The sequence below is a fragment of the Lissotriton helveticus genome, chromosome 7 (genome assembly GCF_964261635.1).
Source record: "Lissotriton helveticus chromosome 7, aLisHel1.1, whole genome shotgun sequence".
In the NCBI taxonomy this organism is placed as follows: Eukaryota; Metazoa; Chordata; class Amphibia; order Caudata; family Salamandridae; genus Lissotriton; species Lissotriton helveticus.
Genome location: NC_136068.1, coordinates 136,553,670 through 136,577,652, shown reverse-complemented (window position 1 = coordinate 136,577,652; position 23,983 = coordinate 136,553,670). Strand labels below are relative to the sequence as shown.

General features: G+C 47.3%; 1 protein-coding gene across 4 annotated transcripts in view; it reads right to left on the bottom strand.

The window, feature by feature from the left end:
- Positions 1–9,263: 9,263 nt before the first annotated feature.
- Positions 9,264–23,983, bottom strand: part of LOC144768236 (bactericidal permeability-increasing protein-like) — a 171,172-nt gene continuing 156,452 nt past the window's right edge. For all 4 annotated transcript variants that reach the window (XM_078651740.1, XM_078651741.1, XM_078651742.1 and 1 more), the window contains exons 13-16: positions 13,282–13,324; positions 12,547–12,610; positions 12,369–12,445; positions 9,264–9,828 (exon numbers count right to left, since the gene is read on the bottom strand). In XM_078651740.1, coding sequence (XP_078507866.1) covers positions 9,754–9,828; positions 12,369–12,445; positions 12,547–12,610; positions 13,282–13,324 — 259 coding nt within the window. In that variant the 3' untranslated portion in view covers positions 9,264–9,753. The remainder of the gene's footprint in view (positions 9,829–12,368; positions 12,446–12,546; positions 12,611–13,281; positions 13,325–23,983) is intronic.

The window sequence follows — 23,983 nt, the reverse complement described above, 5'->3', positions numbered from 1 at the left end:
CCGTCTGTTGTAACAACAATAACCGATACACGGTTATATAATATCCTTAGAAATGTATTAGGGAATGATATACTCCAAGATGGTGGAGATGTTTGTACAAGATGGTGAAGTCCCTTGTTTATGTCCATGAGGGTTGGTAGATTTATTTACATAGCAGGAGCCTGGTGTCATTGACACTGACGAAGGCAGTACGCCGAAACGCGTTTGTTGTGTGGCCGCTGAATAAAGGAAATTCTGTTGGACCTGATAAAGCCCTCCTGAGTGCTGTGATTTGTGTTCGGAAAACACGAATTGTGAGGAGGATGTATCGCGGCGTTCCACGAGCCCCTGAGTGCACGCGTAACATTGTGGAAAGCGAGCGGTTGAAGTAAACGCGTGCACCGCCGCAGCTGCTTTGGGCGTTGACTAAGCCGGGAGCCTGGAACGCGAGAGACTGTACCGAGAGGTATCGGGTTGCTCTCCGATGCGGGAAGCCTTCCGGTAAGCACTTCTTTCTGATTGCATCTACAGTCAGTAAACAACAGCGAGATTGGCGGCAGGGCGTGTGAGGGCTTTGTGGTCTACAGAGCGGAGGCTCGCAATTGCATAGAAAAAGGTGAACTTTGCTCCTGTCATGTTTTCAGACACGGAACGCCGCGGCTAAGGACATGTTTAAACGGCGTGAGAAGCCGTTAGATTTAACCAAAAGTGTAGCAGAGCCACAAAGCAGCAAATTGAGAGACACAATGTTGAAACTTGAGAGGCTTTACGAACGTGAAGTCCGTAAGTGGTGGGAGGCGACAAGCCTAACCAGCTATATTGAAGAGCAGCGGGTACCACGAGGTTTAAGGGTATACACCGTGCCATCATATGAACACCCAGACCCCCAATTGCTCACGGACTGGGCGGAACACACAGCCCTGTATTGCGAAGGAACATTAAAAATACTCGTCAAGTACGCATGGAGTGACAGGGATAAGGCACTAGCGGAAATCAAACTAATAGAAGAAGAGCTGGAAAAGAAGAATAGACGGAGAAAATAGCAGAGCTCAAGGGGGCAATGAAATCGCGCCTGATTAAATATGAACAGAAAATAAAAGTCAGGAAGCAGGAAAAGTATGACCGCGACGAGAATGACTACCTGCAGGGTCGCGTACTGACTTTTGCTAAGAAGTTTGATGCCCCTAGGAAGGCACTCCGCCAGGGCACACAAACAACAGTGGAACCGGAGACAGTGACCTCGGAATCAGAGGTAACGGAGAATGCCTCCAGCGATGACCAACGAGACCCCGGAAACACTCAAAGGGGCAGAGGTGGAGTAACCCCTTTTCACGACGAGTTCAAAATAATCAGGCAATCATGGCTGCGTGGGGGGAAAAACAAACCGCCCGAGGCCGCAACAGGAAAACCAGAAGGGCAGGGGGCGGCGGCGGCAAGAGGAAGAGGGAGAGCAAGAACCGCAAATTGGGCCAGCCGCAAAAACAAGAAGAAGAAATAACTGACCAAGGCGGGGGAGTTGTGACCAATCTGACTGTGGTCAATCTCAGTGAGAGGACATTGATGGACACGGAAAAGGAACTTTTAAGCCTCAGATTAACGTTCTGCCCAAGCAGCAGTCTTGAATATACCCAGGCACGCATCGACCTCTTTCGGTTCACAAGGAAGTTAAAACTTCATAAATATTTTAAGCTGAGGCCACATGTAAAGGATCCAATGAAGAAAGGGGCCAGATTGACAGCGACTGACACGCTTAGTAGCAAAGACTTAGCGGGTCTGGAGGCCCTTGAGGATCTAAGATTGGAGCGAGATTCCAACGTAACTGATCTAAGTATGGCTCAGCGAGCAACATTACAGGGAGTTGACCAAGAGAGGGAGGAAAGCCATTTTAAACCAGTTTCGTTTTTTGTCCCGCAAACACCATGGGACTCTGTAGATGTTTTTACTGAGGCAATGAACAGCGACTTGATGAGGTACAGGAGGGTGACAAATCCATCTAGTCACAATATAACCGATACCCAACGGACAGCACTACAAAATTTGATGAGTGATAACACCATTGTAGTGAAACCCTCCGATAAAGGGAGAAATGTAGTCATCCTCAGTAGGGAATATTATAGACGAGAAGCAATGAGGCAGTTATCGGATGAAAAATACGTAGCAAGTAGCAATGAAGCCTATCAACAAAGCATCAAGGATTATGATGTTCTAATTTGCAAGTGGTATGATGCATCAATGTTGGGAAGGGATGAACATCTTTACCTTCGTGACAGTCATCCGATGACCCCCACCTTTTATCACCTCCCCAAACTTCACAAAGACAGCACCTATCCACCCGGTCGCCCTATTATTTCTTCGATCAATAGCCTTACCGAAAACATGCCCAGATTCGTGGATAACATCCTGTTCCCGTTTGTGGTAAATTTGCAGTCCTATGTCCAGGACACTAAGGACTTCCTCAATAAAATCGAGGATATGGTATGGGACTCTAACTATTTATTGATGGTGCTGGATATTACCAGCCTTTATACCTGCATAGAACATCAGCATGGTTTGAATGCGATCCGACACTTTCTTGACCAACGACAAATGCGCTTTGCGCAGCATGATGTGATGACTCTGGAATTTGTTGAATTCTGTCTTACCAATAATATATTTTTGTTTGAACAACAACTATACAAGCAGAAGTCTGGGACGGCGATGGGCAACTGCTTTGCTCCCAGCTATGCAAACTTGTTCGTTGGCTGGTGGGAGAAGCAGGTGCCCAGGAGCTGTAAGGTGGGACAGAATGGTGGTAATGTTGCATGTTGGCATCGCTATATAGATGACCTGTTCATTGTGTGGCAAGGGGCAGTGAACACGGCAGAGGAATATATCAAGATCCTGAACAACAACGATTACAATTTGCACTTTTCAGGTTGCATTAGTCCAGTGGCAGTGGACTATTTGGACCTGAGGGTGTTGATTGATAGCGGCCACATACACACAGCCCTTTTCAGAAAGGAGACTGCAGGCAACTCTATTCTGTTTGCCAGCAGTAGTCATCCACCACAGTTGGTCAAAAGCATACCCTATGGGGAACTATTAAGACTCCGCAAAAACAGCTCTAGGGAGCAGGACTTCGAGGCGGCTGCTTCGGAATGCCTTGCGCGATTTAGCCTTAGAGGGTATGGTGAAGAATTGTTGAAAAGTGCACTTGATAAGGTTAGAATAATCCCAAGAAAAGAACTCCTGTGTGCAAAACCTTTAAAAACCAGAAAGGATAAGAATGAGGGGAAATTTAGGATGGTATCTCCATATTCCTCGGGGGCTAATGATTTGAGAGCTATGCTGAGAAAAAACTGGCACATTCTTCGGACGGACAGTGTGTTGAAAGAAGATTTACCACCATATCCCCTAGTGACATTTAGTAAAGCTAGGTCACTGAGAGACATGCTGGTGAAAAGCCATCTAGAGAAACCTACCCCGAAAACAAATACTCTGCGGGAAATGAGGGGTTTCTACCCTTGTGGCCGCTGCAAGGCTTGTGCAGCAAGTAAAAGAGTTCTCATACGATCTACCTGATACAGGGAAAACACTGAAGATTAAGAAATTAATTACATGCAGCACTCCCTACGTAGTTTACTGTCTAGTTTGTCCGTGTGGCTTACGCTACATTGGAAGTACCATCAACCAACTTAAAATGAGAATCCTTGAGCATCTTCGAGCCATTGATAAGGCGGATCCTGCCTATCCAGTGGCTCGTCATTTTGATGAACTACATAGTAGGGATAGGAGCAAGCTGCAATACTTCAGGTTGGACTCTGTACCACTTAACATTCGGGGTGGGGACCGGCTTAGACGTCTGCACAGGCTGGAGTCAAGATATATTATAGATCTTTCGACTAAACATCCCAGGGGCCTGAATAGTGGAGAGGAGATGACAGTACATTTGGGGAAGTGAAAAGTGTAAAGATAACTATGAAATGTACTCATTGTGATTCGATTTGTTGGGAAATATGACTTGATATGAATTGAAAATGAAATTTAGAACTTTTTGTTCCTGTTCCTTTTGTGTAGTAATCTGGACACTAGGGCAGGATATAGGTAAAAAGCTTTCGATGGGAACAAAGAATTCTGTGATCAAGTGGATATATCCGAGTGTACAGATGTGCATAGAGATATATGTGTATATATAGAATTTTTATGGCAAGCTGCATTTGTTTGGTTAATCTGAAGTAATGAAATAGGAGTTTGATTTGTTATGTTCCGTTTGAATACAAAGCTTATAACCACGAGGACAGAATGACAAAGGATATTAGCCGATCCACGGCAAGATTGTGTGGTATATTCCATTTTATAAATATGTTATACCGTCTGTTGTAACAACAATAACATGCACGGTTATATAATATCCTTAGAAATGTATTAGGGAATGATATACTCCAAGATGGTGGAGATGTTTGTACAAGATGGTGAAGTCCCTTGTTTATGTCCATGAGGGTTGGTAGCTTTATTTACATGGCAGGAGCCTGGTGTCATTGACACTGACGAAGGCAGCACGCCGAAACACATTTGATGTGTGGCCACTGAATAAAGAAAATTCTGTTGGACCTGATAAAGCCCTCCTGAGTGCTGTGATTTGTGTTCGGAAAACACAAATGTGAGCAGGATATAGATATATATATATATATATATATATATATATATATATATATATATATATATATATATATATATATATATATATATATAAATATATATATATATATATTAATTATTCGTGTGAAATCCAGACCGACGGACAAAGGAATGCGGCACACCAATCCAGTAAAGAGTTGTGCAAAAAACACAATGTGTTTCGGCTGGAATGGCCTTTGTCAAGTTAATGTATGATGCTTAACGCAACTTAGAAATAAGTTTGATTATCAGAATTTTAGATGATTTTATCTAAAACCATTATTTGTTACCCATAATATTAGGTCACACAAAATAGCTATGAAATTTTTGATGACATTAAGTGAACCCCTGACATGTTACAGTGTTGCCCAGTTCATTTTGACAGCAATTAATGTGAAAAAAATTATCAAAATATAGTAGAAAAAACGGATTTGTTTTTATCAAACCTGTAGTGGATCTTTCCATATGCTATAATAATGCTTAGCCTATTTTTGATGCCATTAATGTAAGAATGTCTCTTGATCTAATATAAGAGATTATATGATTTTTAATAACTGTGATTACATCTGCCTTTTTAACATGTTTTTTTAATTTCGTATGATTGTACTTTTATGGCTACCTTTTTTGTTAATCGAATAAAGACTTAAACCTGAACCTGACAGCGTAAGTCAATACAAAGTGTTCTGTAAAGGAAAATTGTCACTAAACTAGCTAAGCGTTTACTCTACCCTAATAGAACTCATGAAGAGTTCCTTTTTTGGAATATAACACATTGAACTTCCTGTAAACAGACGTCCTGGTAACTCAGCCGAGTTCCCTACAGTCGCAGTAGCAACTATAAAGTATCAGTAAAAAAGGAATGATTGTTGCAGTGGCTGTGATGAGGAAAGGGTTTGGATCAGAAAGAGAATAAGTCACCTTTAGTAATAGCTGTCAGCAACAAGGTAAAGTCTCTTCCAAGTAAATCTGGAAAAGGGAATGTCTGCGAGAATCTGGGAAGTCTGTGTCTCTGACTAGCTAAAAACACTCATTAATAAATAGTCACAGAATAATGTATCAAAGCTAAAAGGTATTGGAAAGGAAAGAAGTAGTTGGTAGGTTGATGAAAGGATGGAAGTGAAAGGTTGGAGGAGCAGGGAGAACAAAAAAAACACTCCTAGCCACTGTAAAGCAAGATCCGATGTCAGCAGTGAATGTTTACATCATCCAATCAGAGCACTGTGGGACCAAAATGCTCCTGAGAGGGATAAACATGAGAAAAGGGAGGAAAACCATAAAGCTGAAGAAAGAAAGTGATACAGACAACAAAGCCATTCAGGCACGAGCAAGGAGCTGGCACAAAGCCCAATCTGAGTAAATATGAAGTATCAGAGAAAACAAATCTTGCCAACAGACAGATAAACTCTATACAGCTGAGACCTAAAAAGTAGCATGAATAAATTTGAAGGCCATTCACCAGGTCACCCCTTCACCCCAAGATTCCCTAATAAGCTGCAATGCTTTGATGATGTACTGCTTAATACAATTTGAGATAATTATACAATTTAATACATTTAAAAAAATTAATTCATTAATACCGAATTAGAGTTTGTTAAATGCAAAGTTGTTTAGGGCTCAGTATGAATGCATGTTTAGAGACAGATTTCCTAATAGTGAAAGGATTTAAAGGGGTGTCTCTATATTGTGCTATTTAGTCAGATTGTGGTTCATAATGATTTATTCATAAAGGGAAGATAGATCACAGTGTCTGTACCTCTACAAGGCTGGCACATTTGAAAAGCGCAACAGATGCCTTTCTGAATCAAAGCACAATTCAATACCTTTTCTCACATCCTATAATCCCAAAAATTCACAGACATAGCACATGGTTGAGAAATGTCAGGGTATTCCTGAAAAGGGATATGATGAGCTCATGTTATTATCAAGTCCTTCGTACTTCCTATTAGGAGATGGGTATGAATCTGGAGATCCATATACTCGATTGTTGAGGTACCTTTCCCCTCCTCCCTTTCAGGTATTCCAACAACTCTAAGAATAATCTTTCTTGAATGATTTTCTTGATTCTCGAGCTGTTCATAGAAACAAATTCATTTTGTAAAATAGAGTTTTTTAGGCAAGCACATGCAAGGGGACAAGCTCATGTGGATTTGAGTGTTGCAAGGACCAACATCTGTAGAGTATTGTATCACACTGCTTCTACAATTCTGTATCACACTAACAGCACAGTTCATCTTGAATTTTCATAAAGGCTCACTACAGCTATGTCTACACCTAGATGGATGCTGCTGCTGGCTGGTATAAGATAAGGACAAAGGAGAACTAAAAGTAGAACAGACTCTGGAAAATACAACTTTGATATTCCTTGTATCAAAACCAAGAAAACCACACATTTGCAAAGCCAATACATCTGACTTGCTTTGTGCGAACAGCTCTGTGGAGAGATATTCAGGTAGAGCAGCCTCACCAAGTGTATCTAGAAGATTTAACCCAAAAATATTGTAGCCAAAATATCTACTACGACAATATTTTGATGTTAACCTATTATAAGCATGTATAGATTTACTATTCTTAACTACTCATCAATGTTTCTTGGTATAAATACATTGAGCGATAGCCAGTGGAATCGAAGTTTGCCAATCTATTATTTAGCATGTTGCCTCCTTCCGATCTCTTTTTGCCATTGAAAGTTTGCGGGTATTACCCAGTGAAATATGCACAGGGAGCTGTACAGGGGCAACCGTACAACCACAAATAATGAAATACCAGGATACTGTGCAAGCACTACTTCCATCCAATAGGACTCGCTGAGAATTGTGTATGGCCTGCCACCAAAATGGGCAGAGCCCCCACCTAGGATATGACACACTCATAGTATTGGTGGCCCTAGTGGTGATGTGTTGGCCACCCCAGGTGATCAATGATCAGTGTCTCAGGAAAAGCACAGAACCAACCTGGCATACTCTCGGAATCTTTATGAATGAATGAATGAAATGGCTTTTATAACGCGCAACTATGCCCAATGGGCGTCAAGGCGCCTAACTCAAACAACTAGCTAAGGGCAGTCAGATACAGGAGCTTACTGATATGCTTTAGTGAAACACCAGGTTTTCAACGCTTTCCTGAAGAGATCAAGTGAAGGCTGTAATTTGATCTCCAGGGGAAGTGTGTTCCATAACTGGGGTGCCAGAATGGAGAAGGCCTTGCTCCCCCATCTAGCCTTCTTAGCGCGTGGAACCACCAGTAGGTTTAGCTCTAGAGAGCGTAGACATCTGTACGGGACATACCTCGTGAGCAAGGATCCCAGGGCATCAGCCAGGCCTGCCATCAGGGCACAGTACGTGAGGCAGAGAAGTTTGAACGAAACTCTGGAGGGAATGGGGAGCCAATGGAGATTCTTCCTGGCCAAAGTCACGGAGGACAGCCAAGGCAGGGCCAGTACAAAACGCGCCGCCGCATTCTGTACAACCTGCAGGCGCTGCAGAAGGCCCTTGTTGGACCCGGCGTAGAGTGAATTACAATAGTCGAGCCTTGAGCCAACAAGAGCGATCACAACCTGCTTACGTGCCTGTGGGGAAAGATAATGGACGATTCTTTTCAGGGTCCTGATGACACCCCAACAGGTGGCCACCGTCCTATTGACCTGGAGTTCCATGGAGAGCCGGGTGTCAAAAATAACGCCAAGGTTCCTAGCAGATTGTGTAGGAGTGGGGCAGATGCCCAAGGATGAAGGCCACCACTCACCTGACCACAAGCCCTGGTCTTTGCCAAAGACCAGGACTTCTGTCTTGTCGCCGTTCAACTTTAGGGAGTTGAAAATCATCCATTCTGCAACAAGTTGCATGCAGGACCTAAAGTTGGACGCGGCGACATTCACAGAGTGGGTCAGGGACACCATAATCTGCGTGTCGTCGGCGTACGACACTACCTCCATCCCCTGAGATCTTACTAGTCTTGCAAGGGGGGCCACGTAGATATTGAACAGGGTCGGACTCAAGGCCGACCCCTGTGGCACCCTGCATTGCAAAGACTTAGCAGGGGAGAGGTAGTCTCCAAGCATTACACGCTGCTCTCGTTGATGAAGAAAAGAGCTCAGGAGACTAAGGGCCGGTCCTGCTACCCCTGCCTCCCTTAACCTAGATGTTAAAGTAGAGGGAGACAGGGTATCAAATGCTGCTGTAAGGTCCAGCAGTACTAGCACGGTGGATTGACCCAGATCTACTTTCCGGCGGATATTATCCGTGACTTTAGTCAAAGCAGACTCCGTGCTGTGAAGCTTTCTAAAGCTGTGTTGGGACCCATCCAAGAACCCTGAGGAATCCAGGAAGTGGGAAAGATGACAAGTCATTTCACATCTTCAGGGGGGCATTCGCAGGAAGGGCACACCCTAGCACTCACAGATGGAGGTACAAAGCACATACAAAATGTACAGATCCATATTGACAGATGTCAAGTGTCACTTGTGATATGTGCAAAAAACAGCATCGAGAACAACAGTCACACCCTGTTAAATCTTTGCAGTAGCATATGTCAATATTATCTGAACAGGTGAACACTAAACTGTACAATTTTTTTATAAAGCAGTGATATTTTTGCAACTGGAAGCATACTCAAATTGAACAAAGGGCATGCACATTCTCTTTTTTTAATTATCTGCTAAACAGCATTTGACTGTACAAAATTAGTTCTCCTAAGCAATGCTTTTGAAATACCATTATTCCGGCTGTAAGATGGTATGCGTCAGATGAGAATATATTTTTTAAGCATCAGATGTGCACTACAGCGGCTGCAGGTACACGAAAAGAACACATCCATTCGATTCCTTGATTTAATAATTAGCTTTGTTCTGTGCCATATCTCCCTACAAAGCTTCAATTGCAATTATGATTATTTCTATATTACAAAAATCTGAGAACAATGTCTTTATCCATGAGCTTTCTAACAAATTCTTGAAATGGCTGACAGTCTGCAGCGAAGAAAAGGTAACGAGCACGTGCTGCTGTGGACATACTGAGAATGAGCAGGGTCTCCGCTGGAGGTAGGTCATTGATACACATGCATCTTCACATTTTCTGAGTGTCCTGGTCCCACCTCTGCTCGATTACGTCCTGCGTACTGATGTCACTTAGGAACGTTCGACGCGGCTGTGCTTTGTTTTGCTGAGTATTGCACATCAGAAGCAATGAGCACGTGACCCTGTGGACAAAACATGAGCCAATGTCAGGGTGTTGGATTCAGCCATCAGCACAAGTGGCAACCTAAATATATGTTCACCCTATGAGTGATAGGGAGCAAGGGGCATGCATGGTCTTGGCGAGGGGAAGGTTAATGCAAGTTGGGCCTTGCCAAAATAGCCATAACTGCTCTCCCTCACCGCAACATGGAACTCATATGGCACTAACTTCCATCTCCTGGGAGGTTTTTTATTAAATTGGAGTCCGGAGTAGAACATTTACACCTGAGCTGGAAACGCCTTCTGTACAAGGGTTTATAGCTCAATGTGTACTTGTGCCTCTTCATTGTGCGACTATGTGATAGGACCGTGTGTCACTAGTGCTTAATTTGTAGAAGAATAAGCACCAGGGTGCAAAGTTTTGCTTAGATGCCCCCAACCAGCTCTATCAATTGTCGGGGATGACGAATACCAAGGCTGCATAGTTTTGGTTCCACTTCCTGCCTGCCTCTTTTATCCTCCACCGGACACTCCCTGGCCATTTACCTCACTCTTTCATCCCTGCTTTCTTTCTTTATCGCTGTTTTTCTGTCTTTCCAATTGTCCATCTTCTCCCCTTTTTTGTTTTTCTCCCTCTTGATGTGGGTGAAAGTCTGATGAGGAAAAATACGTGCCAGCCCCCAAAATATAGTGCCACTTGCTTATACCGGCTCAAATTAAGCACTGTTTGTCACACAACAGGACTTTGTGAGCTGGAAGGCCTGCATCCGGACTGGGCAGTGCACAAGGAGAGGGGGGGGGGTGTTGAAAGAGTGGCATTGAGATAAGGTGGGCTGCAGAGCATGGGGATGTGGGCAGAGCACCAGAATCAGGCGGCACACCCAGGCACAATGCAGGATCAAGAAAAAAGGCAGGACATCAAGAAAGGGGCAAGGTATACATCCAGGGACAGGTTTTGGGGAGGGGCATGGCCTAGAAACACGAAAGGCATGGATGGGTGGGGCACATCATTAAGACAGAGGCAGACATCTTGAATGGGTCAGGGCAACAGAAAAAGGTTAGGACAGGGATTATATATTAAAATCTATAAACATTGTTTCTAAAAAAAATGAAAAATATATTATCCCCAAAATAAAAGGAGCAATGTTAAAAGGCAATTGTGGTAATGGTTTCTTGGCAATGGGGTCCAGGCATTGGGATCATTGGTAATGGAATTCTTTAGTGACATAAACCCCATGGCAGAGGCAGCACATTAACCAGCAGTAACTAGCAGGAGCGGGACTAGGGACCGAGATGTGTCGTGCAAGGATCTGGGGCTGGTCCAGAGCAATTGTGCAGTAAGCCAGTAGCATACATGTACATAAGTGTGAGTGCATGTGACAGGATAGGAAAGGGTAAAACCTCCAGAATGATGTATGAATGGATGGATGAAATAAGCATGTGGTCTCTACTCTATAGTACTCAATGGGGATGCATTTCAAGGGCTTACTATTCAGGAGGGATGCATGCATAGTAAGGGTGAGGGGGCAGATTAAGGGCTTCATGTATCAAGGTTTCATGCAGCGCAGCACAGCAAGCCACCTTACTGCACGGCACTGAGTGAAAGGCAAAGGGTAAACATGCTCTCTATTTAACATAATATGACGCACTACTCTGTCTTTTCCTTGCGCTGGAGCTCTTTGGGCTGCCTAGCGCCGACGCAGGCACCCTTGCACCAAGGATTTTTTATGTGCAGGACGGGGCACCTTCCTGCACAAAAACAATCCTCTGAAGCATGTTCCTCTTTCTATGTGTGCTTCAGGATGCAGCACTCATAGAAAGAGGTAAAAATCAAGAGAAATAAGATATGTCTCGACGTTACGCCCCACCTGGGGAGGCATAGCATTTTGAAGCATTCCCAGGTTTACTAGTAATGATACATTTGAAACTGGGCCAAAATCCATGGGCGAGTGCGTGAGAACACCCACGCTCCACCCATGGAACACATTTGTTGCGCTACCTTGGATTTATCAAGTCATGCAGTGCCGCACATGCTGACCTTGCTTGATTCGATCAATCAGACTTAGGTTTTGCATCGTCCTTGAGCCCCCCTGCGAGACACAAGGGCATCGCAAAACCTTCATAAATATGCCCCTCAGTGAATATGCTACATGTTTGTCTGGATTTATTAATCCCTTGCGTGCGCGTGACAGCCATGAGCCGACACGCGTCACGGTGGGCGTGTGCTGAGGGCGGCCCCCGGCTGTCTGAACCCTGCCCACTCATTATTTCTCCAGCACCGCAGCGGAATTTGTGCCGCGGTCAAGTGGTTAAAGCCTACGGCACCAGTACCAGGCCCAAGTATGCTGGGTTTGTGCATGATGGGAGAGCTGTCGCGCAGTGAATACTTTTCTCAGGCTGCGAGGTGTCAACAGAGCGCTGGCATAACAGGAAAGAGGGAGGGTTCAAAGTGGAAGTTGGCAATGCCATGTGAGTGGACAAGTGATGGAGCCTCAGTGCTGGGGTTGCAGGGGCGCTGAGGCCAGATCGGCGCCCTCTGTGTGGCATGGCCTTTCACACTCACCTGGTTCACTGTGACACTGGGGTTCACCAGTCTGAGGTTGGCGATAGTGGGCAGCGGAAACCCTTCACTCAGCTTTTCTGGAAGAGAAGCAAGGCGCGGGTGAAATATAGGTCCCTGCATGGAAGACAAGGGTAACTACAGCAATAGAGGGTTAAATTGGAATGAACCGGACCCTCACCGTTTACTTTGGGCAGCACGACCAGCCTCAGGGCCCATGACAGCAATGTCTGGAGCGTGTCAACCTGCACATATCAGCAAAAGCATATATTATGACAATTTGCAGAGCGGCAAACATTAACAACCTGTGTCACAGTCGCAGACCCATATGGGCTGTGACAGGGTTCGACTAATATGTGAGTGACTCTGTCTAAACCTGATTGGCTGCCCTTATCAGGTGGTCCACTGACGTAATGTCTACACAGCTTCTGGGAGAAGATAGTATGTGAGGTAAAATTGCTACACATTAGTATGAGTTTACCTTCTTTCTCAGCAGTGTGTTTGACAAAGCTGTTAATCACTCAGAGGTATGGATTAGAAAATTCCCCCCAACACAGCTCTCAAAACACAATTGACAACCATCTTGGCTTAAGATCACTTGCTGCACACTCACATCCAATCACTGACCAGGCAGGGAATCAAGTGCAAACCCTCTAGAGGAGTTCATCAAACACCTCCACACTAGCAGAACTTGGATCTTCTTTACCTTCCTAGGCCAGGCACCCTCTGATAGAGCGCGAGGGAGACTCCCACCTGTAGGGTGCCATGCACTTGCTGCAATTCCTTGCACCCCGTCTATTTACCTACACTTAATCCCACGCCCCACAGATCAGCCTCCTTCATTTCATTTCCAGTGCTCACTAATATCTCCTCTTCCTGCTGAACCTGGCATTCACAAACACAAGAGACACTTTACCTTGAAAGGACCAACATCAGAGTGAATCAAGGACAGGCTGAAGCTGCAGGAGAGAAGAAAGAAGCATCAGTATAGATTTTCATCTCCAAAGTGTGAATCGCAACAGAGCTTCAGCCCCAGACTAGCACAAGGATGGCGACCCACCCTCAGAACAAGCAGCCGGCTAAAAAAACAAAGTCAAGACAGGACAATCTTTGCAGAGCTAGTGTGGGAATTAAGTTACCCCTCCAGTACCATTATGAGGAGGGGTCTTCCTTACCTGCAAGATGCATTTCAGGACAACGTCCCCTCTACACAACAAGAGTTAGGTAGAGAACTCCGTCTAAAGAAAAAGCATCATTAACGACTCTCCAACAGAAACATAGTCAGGGATGGAGCTCCACCAATCTATCAATTATCAGATTTCCATTCACTGGCAGAAGGCTGGACTCTATTATGCTAGGCCATCTTTCCCTTCACTGGCAGGAGGCTGGACTCTATGATACCAGTCATTCTTTCCCTCCACTGACAGGAGACTGGACTCTATGATACCAGTCTATCTTTCCCTCCACTGACAGGAGGCTGAACTCTATTATATCAGTCTATCTTTCCCTCCACTGACAAGAGGCTGGACTCTATTATACCAGTCTATCTTTCCCTCCACTGACAGGAGGCTGGACTCAATGATACCAGTCTATCTTTCCCTCCACTGACAGGAGACTGGACTCTCTCATACCAGTCTATCTTTCCCTCCACTGACAGGAGGCTGGACTCTATGATACCAGTCTATCTTTCCCTTCACTGACAGGTGGCTGGACTCTATGGTGTTAGGCCATCTTTCCCTTCATTGGCAGAAGGCTGAAGTCTGAACTCTAGGCTATCAGTCTATCTTCTCCTTCACTGACAGGAGACTGGACTCTATGATACCAGTCTATCTTTCCCTCCACTGACAGGAGGCTAGACTCAATGATACTAGTCTCTCTTTCCCTCCACTGACAGGAGGCTGGACTCTATGATACCAGTCTCTCTTTCCCTCCACTGACAGGAGGCTGGACTCTATGATACCAGGCTATATTTTCCTTCACTGACAGGAGACTGGACTCTATGATACCAGTCTCTCTTTCCCTCCACTAACAGGAGGCTGGACTCTACGATACCAGTCTATCTTCCCCTTCACTGACAGGAGGGTGGACTCTATGGTGTTAGGCCATCTTTCCCTTCATTGGCAGGAGGCTGAAGGCTGAACTCTAGGCTATCAGTCTATCTTCCCCTTCACTGACGGGAGGCGGGACTCTATGATATCAGTCAATGTTTCCCTCCACTGACAGGAGGCTGGACTCTATGATATCAGTCTATCTTTCCCGCCACTGCCAGGAGGCTGGACTCTAGGATACCTGTCAATGTTTCCCTCCACTGACAGGAGGCTGGACTCTATGATACCAGTCTATCTTTCCCTCCACTGACAGGAGGCTGGACTCTATGATACCAGTCTATATTTCCCTCCACTGACAGGAGGCTGGACTCTACGATGCTAGGCCATCTTTCCCTTCACTGACAGGTGGCTGGACTCTATGGTGTTAGGCCATCTTTCCCTTCATTGGCAGAAGGCTGAAGGATGAACTCTAGGCTATCAGTCTATCTTCTCCTTCACTGACGGGAGGCTGGACTCTATGGTATCAGTCAATTTTTCCCTCCACTGACAGGAGGCTGGACTCTATGATATCAGTCTATCTTTCCCTCCACTGCCAGGAGGCTGGACTCTAGGATACCTGTCAATGTTTCCCTCCACTGACAGGAGGCTGGACTCTATGATACCAGTCTATCTTTCCCTCCACTGACAGGAGGCTGGACTCTATGATACCAGTCTATATTTCCCTCCACTGAGAGGAGGCTGGACTCTATGATGCTAGGCCATCTTTCCCTTCACTGACAGGTGGCTGGACTCTATGGTGTTAGGCCATCTTTCCCTTCATTGGCAGGAGGCTGAAGGCTGAACTCTAGGCTATCAGTCTATTTTCCCCTTCACTGACGGGAGGCTGGACTCTATGGTATCAGTCAATGTTTCCCTCCACTGACAGGAGGCTGGACTCTATGATATCAGTCTATCTTTCCCTCCACTGCCAGGAGGCTGGACTCTAGGATACCTGTCAATGTTTCCCTCCACTGACAGGAGGCTGGACTCTATGATACCAGTCTATCTTTCCCTCCACTGACAGGAGGCTGGACTCTATGATATCAGTCTATCTTTCCCTCCACTGCCAGGAGGCTGGACTCTAGGATATCAGTCTATCTTTCCCTCCACTGCCAGGAGGCTGGAATCTAGGATACCTGTCAATGTTTCCCTCCACTGACAGGAGGCTGGACTCTATGATACCAGTCTATCTTTCCCTCCACTGACAGGAGGCTGGACTCTATGATACCAGTCTATATTTCCCTCCACTGACAGGAGGCTGGACTCTATGATGCTAGGCCATCTTTCCCTTCACTGACAGGTGGCTGGACTCTATGGTGTTAGGCCATCTTTCCCTTCATTGGCAGGAGGCTGAAGGCTGAACTCTAGGCTATCAGTCTATCTTCCCCTTCACTGACGGGAGGCTGGACTCTATGGTATCAGTCAATGTTTCCCTCCACTGACAGGAGGCTGGACTCTATGATATCAGTCTATCTTTCCCTCCACTGCCAGGAGGCTGGACTCTAGGATACCTGTCAATGTTTCCCTCCACTGACAGGAGGCTGGACTCTATCATACCAGTCTATCTTTCCCTCCACTGACAGGAGGCTGGACTCTATGATACCAGTCTATATTTCCCTCCAATGACAGGAGGCTGGACTCTATGATACCAGTCTATGTTTCCGTTCACTGACAGGAGGCTGGACTCTATGGTACTATCTTTCTAGTCACTATGATACTAAATAATGAGATTGGGCCATCGTTTCCTTCACTGGCATGAGGATGGTCTCTGTGATACTGAACAACATGTCCTTCACTTACACAAGGTTGCAAGTTGTGGTACAAAACATTCCTTTCTCAACAGTGGCAGGAGGCTTGACTGAGGGGTCTCTGATACTACTCATCTCTTTTTTACTGAGAAGAGACTGGATTCTATGGTAATAGTCACATGTAAGTTCAATGTCAAATGCCTGGACTAAGGTACTAGCAACACACAGACTATTTACCAGTGTTGTTAAGGATCCTGAAGCTTCCGAAGTTCCACGCATAGAATAATAATGACCATAGAGTGTTATGTGTAACCATTTCACCTTCTGTGTGTTTAAGTGCTATAAAACCTGTCAGCTGTCATACCTTGGCTACAGAAGGTGCTAGAATGCGTCGGTTTTCTTCGTGATTTTTGAATTTTAACCGTCATACTTTTTTCCCTTGTATAAATATATACCTCTTATTTTCATAGGCTATAGGCCATACTTTTATGTCAAACTGTATCTGAATGAGTAAACCCTGACTGTTCCACCTTGCTGCCCTTGGATAATTAAGTGTACAAACGGATTGATTCCTGGATGCTCACAGTCAGTGTAATAGATCTCAAGGTCTTCAGAAACCAGTAGAAAAGACCTCTCTACTAACCCCACCGCCAGCCATTCCATGATCAAAAATGTAGTGTTGTAAAGTCCGTATTCACATGTCGCGTGGTGCTTCCAAAAAACGTCGGTGCTAAAGGCCTGCCCTGGGTAGAGTGTTGCCATCGGTGTAAGCTAGTCCATCAGATGACTGAGCAGTGGACGCCTGGGCTCCTCATGGAAGTTTGTTGTATTTTGTCACAGCTTATCATCAGAGAGTAAGGAGTAGTTTCTGTCCTGTAACTCCAGTTCTGTAGTAGGGGTATCTCTGTTATAGTCATAATCTAGTGAATAGTCCCGCCCATGTGCATGGACCCCGGAGCAATCAAAAATTATCTCTTAAAGTGTCAAAAAATGCAGACCTGCACAGACACTTAAGAGAGAGTTAAAGACAGATAATGCAGCCTATAAAACAGGCTACACTGTCCAGTACTTCAACTAGAAATTCCACCGAAAAAATCCACAAAACAGCATAGCCTGTACAGATTTCCCTTGCTTCAGCAGCAAAAACCCTCTGGAATGATAGAGAGGAGGATCTGGACAGACAAGCCCCATAGGCTGCCATTATGTGGCTCAGAACAGGATACTGTACCTTTAAGAGAACCTTCTAGAACTTCACAGTATCCCAGAATGCACTGCAGGTCCCTTTTACTTTCAGTTCTTTTTGAAGGCGTAACACGCCAGACCTGTAGCATTCCTTACATGAACATCTCTCTCCACCGGGGAGGAGGGCGGGCGCTTATGACTATAACAGAGATACCCCTACTACAGAACTAGAGTTACAGGACAGAAACTACTCCTTCTGTAGTAGGGGATCTCTGTGTATAGTCATAATCTAGTGAATAGAATGGCAAGCCCATCCCCACACCGAAGCGGCGGTGAAGAAACGAGAAAAACACCACTATTGTGCGAACAGATTTCGCAGCGAAGCCTGCCCAACCTGAGCGTCTGCTCTGGCATCAGTGTCCAGGCAATAATGCTTAGCAAAGGTATGGACTGACTTCCAAGTGGCCGCCTTGCAGATTTCTGCAATGGGAACATTACGAAGCAAAGCCGTCGTGGCAGCTTTGCCCCTGGTGGAATGAGCCTTAGGTTTGCCCCCTAAGGTCTTATTAGCCTTTTGGTAACACAATTGTATGCAGGACACAATCCACCTCGAGATGGACTGCTTAGAGGTAGCAAGACCTGTCCTGACTGATCCATAATTGATAAACAATTGGTCCGACCTACGAATATCTTTGGTTTTATTCAGATAAAATTTCAACACCCTCCGAACATCCAGGGAATGTAAAGACCTTTCCGCTGGAGATGAAGGATTCTGAAAAAACGTAGGCAAAGTTATAGTCTGGTTGACATGAAAATCAGAAATAACCTTGGGAAGAAACTTAGGGTGAGTACGCATAACAACCTTAGCAGCATGAAATACAGTATAAAGTTCTTGGCAACATAACGCCTGAATTTTTATTCACCCTGCGGGCCGATGTAATGGCCACGAGGAACGCCGCCTTCCAGGACAGGTGCTGCAACGAAGCCTGATGAATAGGTTCAAAAGGCTCCTTCATCAATCTGGACAGCACCACATTCAATTCCCATGAAGGCGAAGGAAGCCTGACAGGAGGGAACGCTTTCTTCAAGCCTTCCAAAAAGTCTTTGATCACAGGGATCTGGAAGAAGGAAGTCTGTGAAGGGCATTTCCTGTAGGCAGTCAATGCAGCCAGATGAACCTTAATGGAATGGACATTAAGGCCAGACTGCGCCAGATGTAGAAGATATGGAAGGATGACATCTTCCTTACATGTCGTCGGGTCATAGTTCTTGGACTTGTACCAGATGCAAAACCTCTTCCACTTGTAAGCATAAGAAGTCCTAGTGGAAGGTCGCTTAGCCTCCTTCAGTATGTCCATGCAATCTTCCGGGAGATTAAGATGGCCATATTGCACTATCTCAGGAGCCATGCCGCCAAACTCAAAGACGAGAGGTTGGGGTGCAACATCTGCCCCCCGAACTTCGTGAGAAGGTCCGGCCTGCACGGCAGCTTCATGTGAGGAAGGAGAGACCGGTGAAGCAGGTCCGTGAACCACCACTGTCTGGGCCATTCCGGGGCAATCAGTATCATCCGCGCCCTGGACTGGGACAGCTTGATGAGAACCGTCGGAATCAGGGGAATGGGTGGAAAAGCGTACAGAAAGCTGTTCGACCAGTTGATCCATAACGCATTCCCCAGCGTCCCCGGCTGGTAGTCCCTTGAGGCGAAGTCTCGGCATTTGCTGTTTTCTGCGGTGGCGAACAGATCTACGTCTGGACTTCTCCTAGTACTTCGTCGTTTATGACCCATTCGTGGTTTTCCTGAATCAGTCTGCTCAGTGCGTCTGCCTGAACATTCTGCACACCTGGCAGATGGGTAGCCGTTATCGTCAGTCCTCGGGCCAGAAGCCAGTGCCAGATCGCCTGCGCCTCCTGCGACAGGGTGCGTGATCTCGAGTCCCCCTGCTTGTTGAGGTAATACATCGTGGTCGTATTGTTCGTCTGTACAAGCAGAGAGTTGGTCTGGAAGGACGGGTGAAAGGCCTTCAGTGCCAAGTGAACAGCTCTGAGTTCCAGGAAATTGATGTGGTACGTGGACTCCGTCGGGGACCACGTCCCTTGAATCTGTAAGTCTCCGGAGTGCGCTCCCCAGCCCTGGAGAGAAGCATCCATCACGATAGTCTGAGTGGGAATGTCCTTGTGGAAGGGAATCCCTCTGAGGAGATTCTCCGCTGAACACCACCACTTCAGAGACTGAAGAGCATGCAGAGACAGTCGTATCTTGTCGTCCCAAGATCCTCTCCTCTGGTCCCACTGATCCTCCAAGCACTCCTGCAGCGGTCTCATGTGCAGCCGTGCATGTGGCGTCAGGAAGATACAAGAGGGCATCGATCCCAATAGAGAAGACACCGTCCTCACTGTTGGAGATGGAGGGATCATAAGAGCCTGAGCCTTCCGAAGGAGTGATAATCGTCGCTCCTCCGAAGGAGACACGCTTGCTGACCTCGTATCGATGGTGGCCCCCAAGTACTGAATGCACTGGACCGGAGTCGGGACAGACTTGGACATGTTGATGTGCAACCCCAGCTTGTTCAAAAGAACGCACGTCTTCTGGAAGTGCGCTTGAGCTTCCGAGAAGGAGGAGGCCTTGATCAACCAATCGTCCAGGTACGGGTAGACAAACACCTTGTTCTTCCTCAGGTGTGCCGCTACCACTGCCATGCATTTCGAGAAAGTTCTGGGCGCAGACTTCAGCCCAAATGGAAGTACCGTGATTGGTGCTGACTTGAAATCGCAGGAACTTCCTGTGTTTGAGTGCAATGGGCACATGGAAGTACGCATCCTGTAGGTCTATTGCACATAGCCAGTCTCCCTGTTGCAACTGAGGATAAATCTGATGCAACGACAGCATGCAAAACTTCTCTCTGCGAATCCATTTGTTCGCCTGTCGCAAGTCCAGAATGGGCCTGAACTCGTTCTTGTCCTTCTTGCGGACCAGAAAGAACCAGGAGTACAGACCTCTTCCTCTTTGAGGCAGAGGTACGTCTTCTATCGCCCTTTTCCTTAACAGGATATCGGCCTCCGCCTGGAGCTCGCGCAGTTGATACTGCGAGCTGACCGGAGGAATCGATGGAGGAGGGCTGGTGAACCGAAGACTGTATCCATTGCAAACAATATTCAGCACCCACTTGTCCTGAGTAATTTTTCTCCACTCTGCCAGAGAAAATTGAAGGCTTCCCCCCACCGGAGCGGGTAACGGATGAAGGGGAAGTAACCGCTCAGGGTCGAGACCCGGCCGGGCCTTTGTTAGCTGTAGAGGACTGCTGTCCACCTCTACCCTTCTGGCGTTTCTGGAAGGGCCTCCGGAACTGCTGCTGTTGTTGCTGCTGCTGTCCCGAAGACTGTCCTCGCCCTCTGTCCTGTGCACCGAACCGTCTCTGTAACGGACGGTAGGGCTTCTTTTCTTTGGGCTTCTCCAAGCCCACCGCAGTCAGGGTCTCCGCCTCCGCCTTCATGTGGGCCATCTCATCATCGGCATGTTTTCCGAAAAGAGTCTCTCCTGAAAACGGCAGATTGGCCACTCGCTGCTGGGCCTCCGGCTTCAGTGACGTTAGCCTGAGCCAAGCATGACGACGCTGGTTGATCCCATGACAATAACCATGGGCTCCCAAAAGAGAGATATCCGCAGCCGCGCTGATGATCTGGTTAGAAACCAGCATCCCTTCCTTAAGTATCTCTAGGAAGTCCTCCCTCTTGTCTCGTGGTAGAAGATCCGTGAACTGTTGCAGGGAATCCCACAGGGCACGGTCGTACTGCCCCAGCAAAGCCGAATCGCTGGAGGCTTTCATGGTAGTGGAAGCAGTCCCACAAGCCTTCCTCCCAGCCGAGTCGATCCATCGGCTTTCCTTATCAGGCGGCACGGTGGAGGACGGGGAGGTAGAGTGTAACTTCCTGGCCGCCGTCACTATAACGGAATCGGGTACTAGATCCATCCGCAGGAAATCCGGGTCCGAATCCGGGGACCTGTACTTCTTCAGAAGTCGGGAGGGAGCGGCCTTCACCACCGCTGGCGTAAGGAACAGCTTCTACCAAACCTGGCACCAACGGCAGCAGGGGGCGAGACAAATGCTTCTTGTGAAGTGTCTCAATATCACGGACGTCGTAGGTGTAGGAGCCGTCACCGTGATCCCCAACTTCGTCGCCCCCCTCAGGAGAACCTCCTGGAACGTGCTGATGGCGTCCACCGGAGACACCCTTGTCCCCGGGGAATCCGACAAGGTCGGCGAATAGGATCGTGTCCTGGAGGAGTCCGTGCGGGACCTGGATCCTCGCCTCCTATGGCGGCGTCTAGATCTAGTGGAGGATCTGCGCTGACTCCTAGATCTTCCTCTCCGTCCGGAGCGCGATCTTGACTTCCTAGGCCTCGGGCGATCCACCGGTTCCACCGGCGCGGGCGTCTTAGGTTTGTCCGGGGCCTGCGGCTTAGGAGTCCCCTTGGGAAGTGTCAGAAACCTGGGCAACGAAAACGACCTCGGAGGAACCGGAGGAGGCTTCAGTGGCACCTGAGGTTGAGGTACGGTTTGCGGAAGCGGAGGCAAAGGAGGAGGGGTAGGAACCCTCGGAGGGGGACCCCTCGGCAATGGCGGCGGAGGCGTAACCTGCGAAGGCGTATACACCTCGGAATACACCGAGCCCGGTGATCCACCACCAGCCTGGGACGTCGGAGAGCCTCCCATGGCATCAGGCCTCCTCTCCCGCTTCTTCGACGTCGAAGAACGGTGACCAGACTGCGAGCGTCGGCCCCTCGACGTCGAGCGTCTCTTCCGCGGCGTCGACTTTGAACGCCTCAACGTCGATCTCTCGTGTCTCGACGACGACCTCTTGTGCCTCGACGGTGACCTCTTGCGATTCGACGGCGACCTCTTGCGCCTCGACGGCGACCTCTTCTGCCTCGACGGCGACCTCTTCCGCCTCGACGGCGGATCACTCCTCGACGACCATGTTCTCCTCCTCTTCGCCGACGGCGAACGGCAGTGTCGTATCGACGGCGAGCGCCGACGCCGGGCCCTTCGACGTCGATCACTCGACGTCGAGACCGACGAGGGTGACGACGAAATCATCACCGGAGACTTCGACGGCGGTCTGTGCACATCCCTCGACGTCGAGCGCCGACGGCGCTTTGCCCCAGAGCCCTGGTGGGACGGGGAACAGACCGCAGTCATTCCTCTCGACGTCGTGGTCGCTGCAATCGACCCAGACGGAGAGTGGGCACGTTTGCTGGTCTTCCTGCCCCTGGGGAGCCCCCCAGAGGCCTCAGCATGGGCAGAAAGAGCCCCTCCAGACCCACCTTGCGCCTTCAGCCTTCTTTCCTCGAGTCCCTGAAGCCTGACCTTCTTTCTTTCCTTCAGGGTCCTGCCAGAGAAGCCCTGACAAATCTCGCACTCCTCTGGGACATGGGAAGAGGGAAGGCACAGGATACACACCTCATGGGAATCCGATTTGGCCTTCTTCCTGGAGCACTCCGGGCATTTGTCAAATAATGCAGGCATATTTGACATCAAAAAGGAGCAAAACCCAAGAAGAACAGCACTAAAGTACTTAAGAAGCACTCAAAACGAAATTAATAGTGAAAAATCACCAATAAACCCTTGAAAAGGGAGAGCTCAATGCTCCAGGGTCCTGCTTGCAGGAGCCGGAAAAAAGAACTGGAAAAAAAGGGACCTGCAGTGCATTCTGGGATACTGTGAAGTTCTGGAAGGTTCTCTTAAAAGCTCAGTATCCTGTTCTGAGCCACATAATGGCAGCCTATGGGGCTTGTCTGTCCAGATCCTCCTCTCTATCATTCCAGAGGGTTTTTGCTGCTGAAGCAAGGGAAATCTGTACAGGCTATGCTGTTTTGTGGATTTTTTTAGTGGAATTTCTAGTTGAAGTACTGGACAGTGTAGCCTGTTTTATAGGCTGCATTATCTGTCTTTAATTCTCTCTTAAGTGTCTGTGCAGGTCTGCATTTTTTGACACTTTAAGAGATTATTTTTGATTGCTCCGGGGTCCACACACATGGGCGGGACTATTCACTAGATTATGACTATACACAGAGATCCCCTACTACAGAACTGCAATACATTTTACTTCAAAATGATGGTCTCACTCCAGTCAACATTGCAAGCGGAAGGCTTTGATAGAACACCCTTTTCTTTTTACTTACCGGGCAGCAATCTTAGAGTGCAAGGTCGGACTGTGAACGCAAACCGGCATTGGCAATTAAGTCAGACCGGCCGCGGGGTTGGGGGTGGATGCTGTTGGCAAACACAGCTTTTGGTATGGAGGGTCGATATTGCAGCACTGCTGAAAACCATCCCCTGTACCAGAAACGGCCCCCACTGGTCCAAAACCAGCCCCCATCCTTCCGGCCCACTGGGAAAACGCACGTGCCCTCTATGGCCAGTCCAGCCCTGCTTGAGTGGCAAGAGTGCGAACTCAATGGCTTTAACTACATCTTCCCTTTGTTGAAGCAGACTCACCTCCAATGATCACGTCATCGTTTCATTCACCTGCAAAGGCGTTACTCTATCGCCCCAGGGTCGAAGAGTTTTTCAATGGACACTCTATAACATGATTCCTG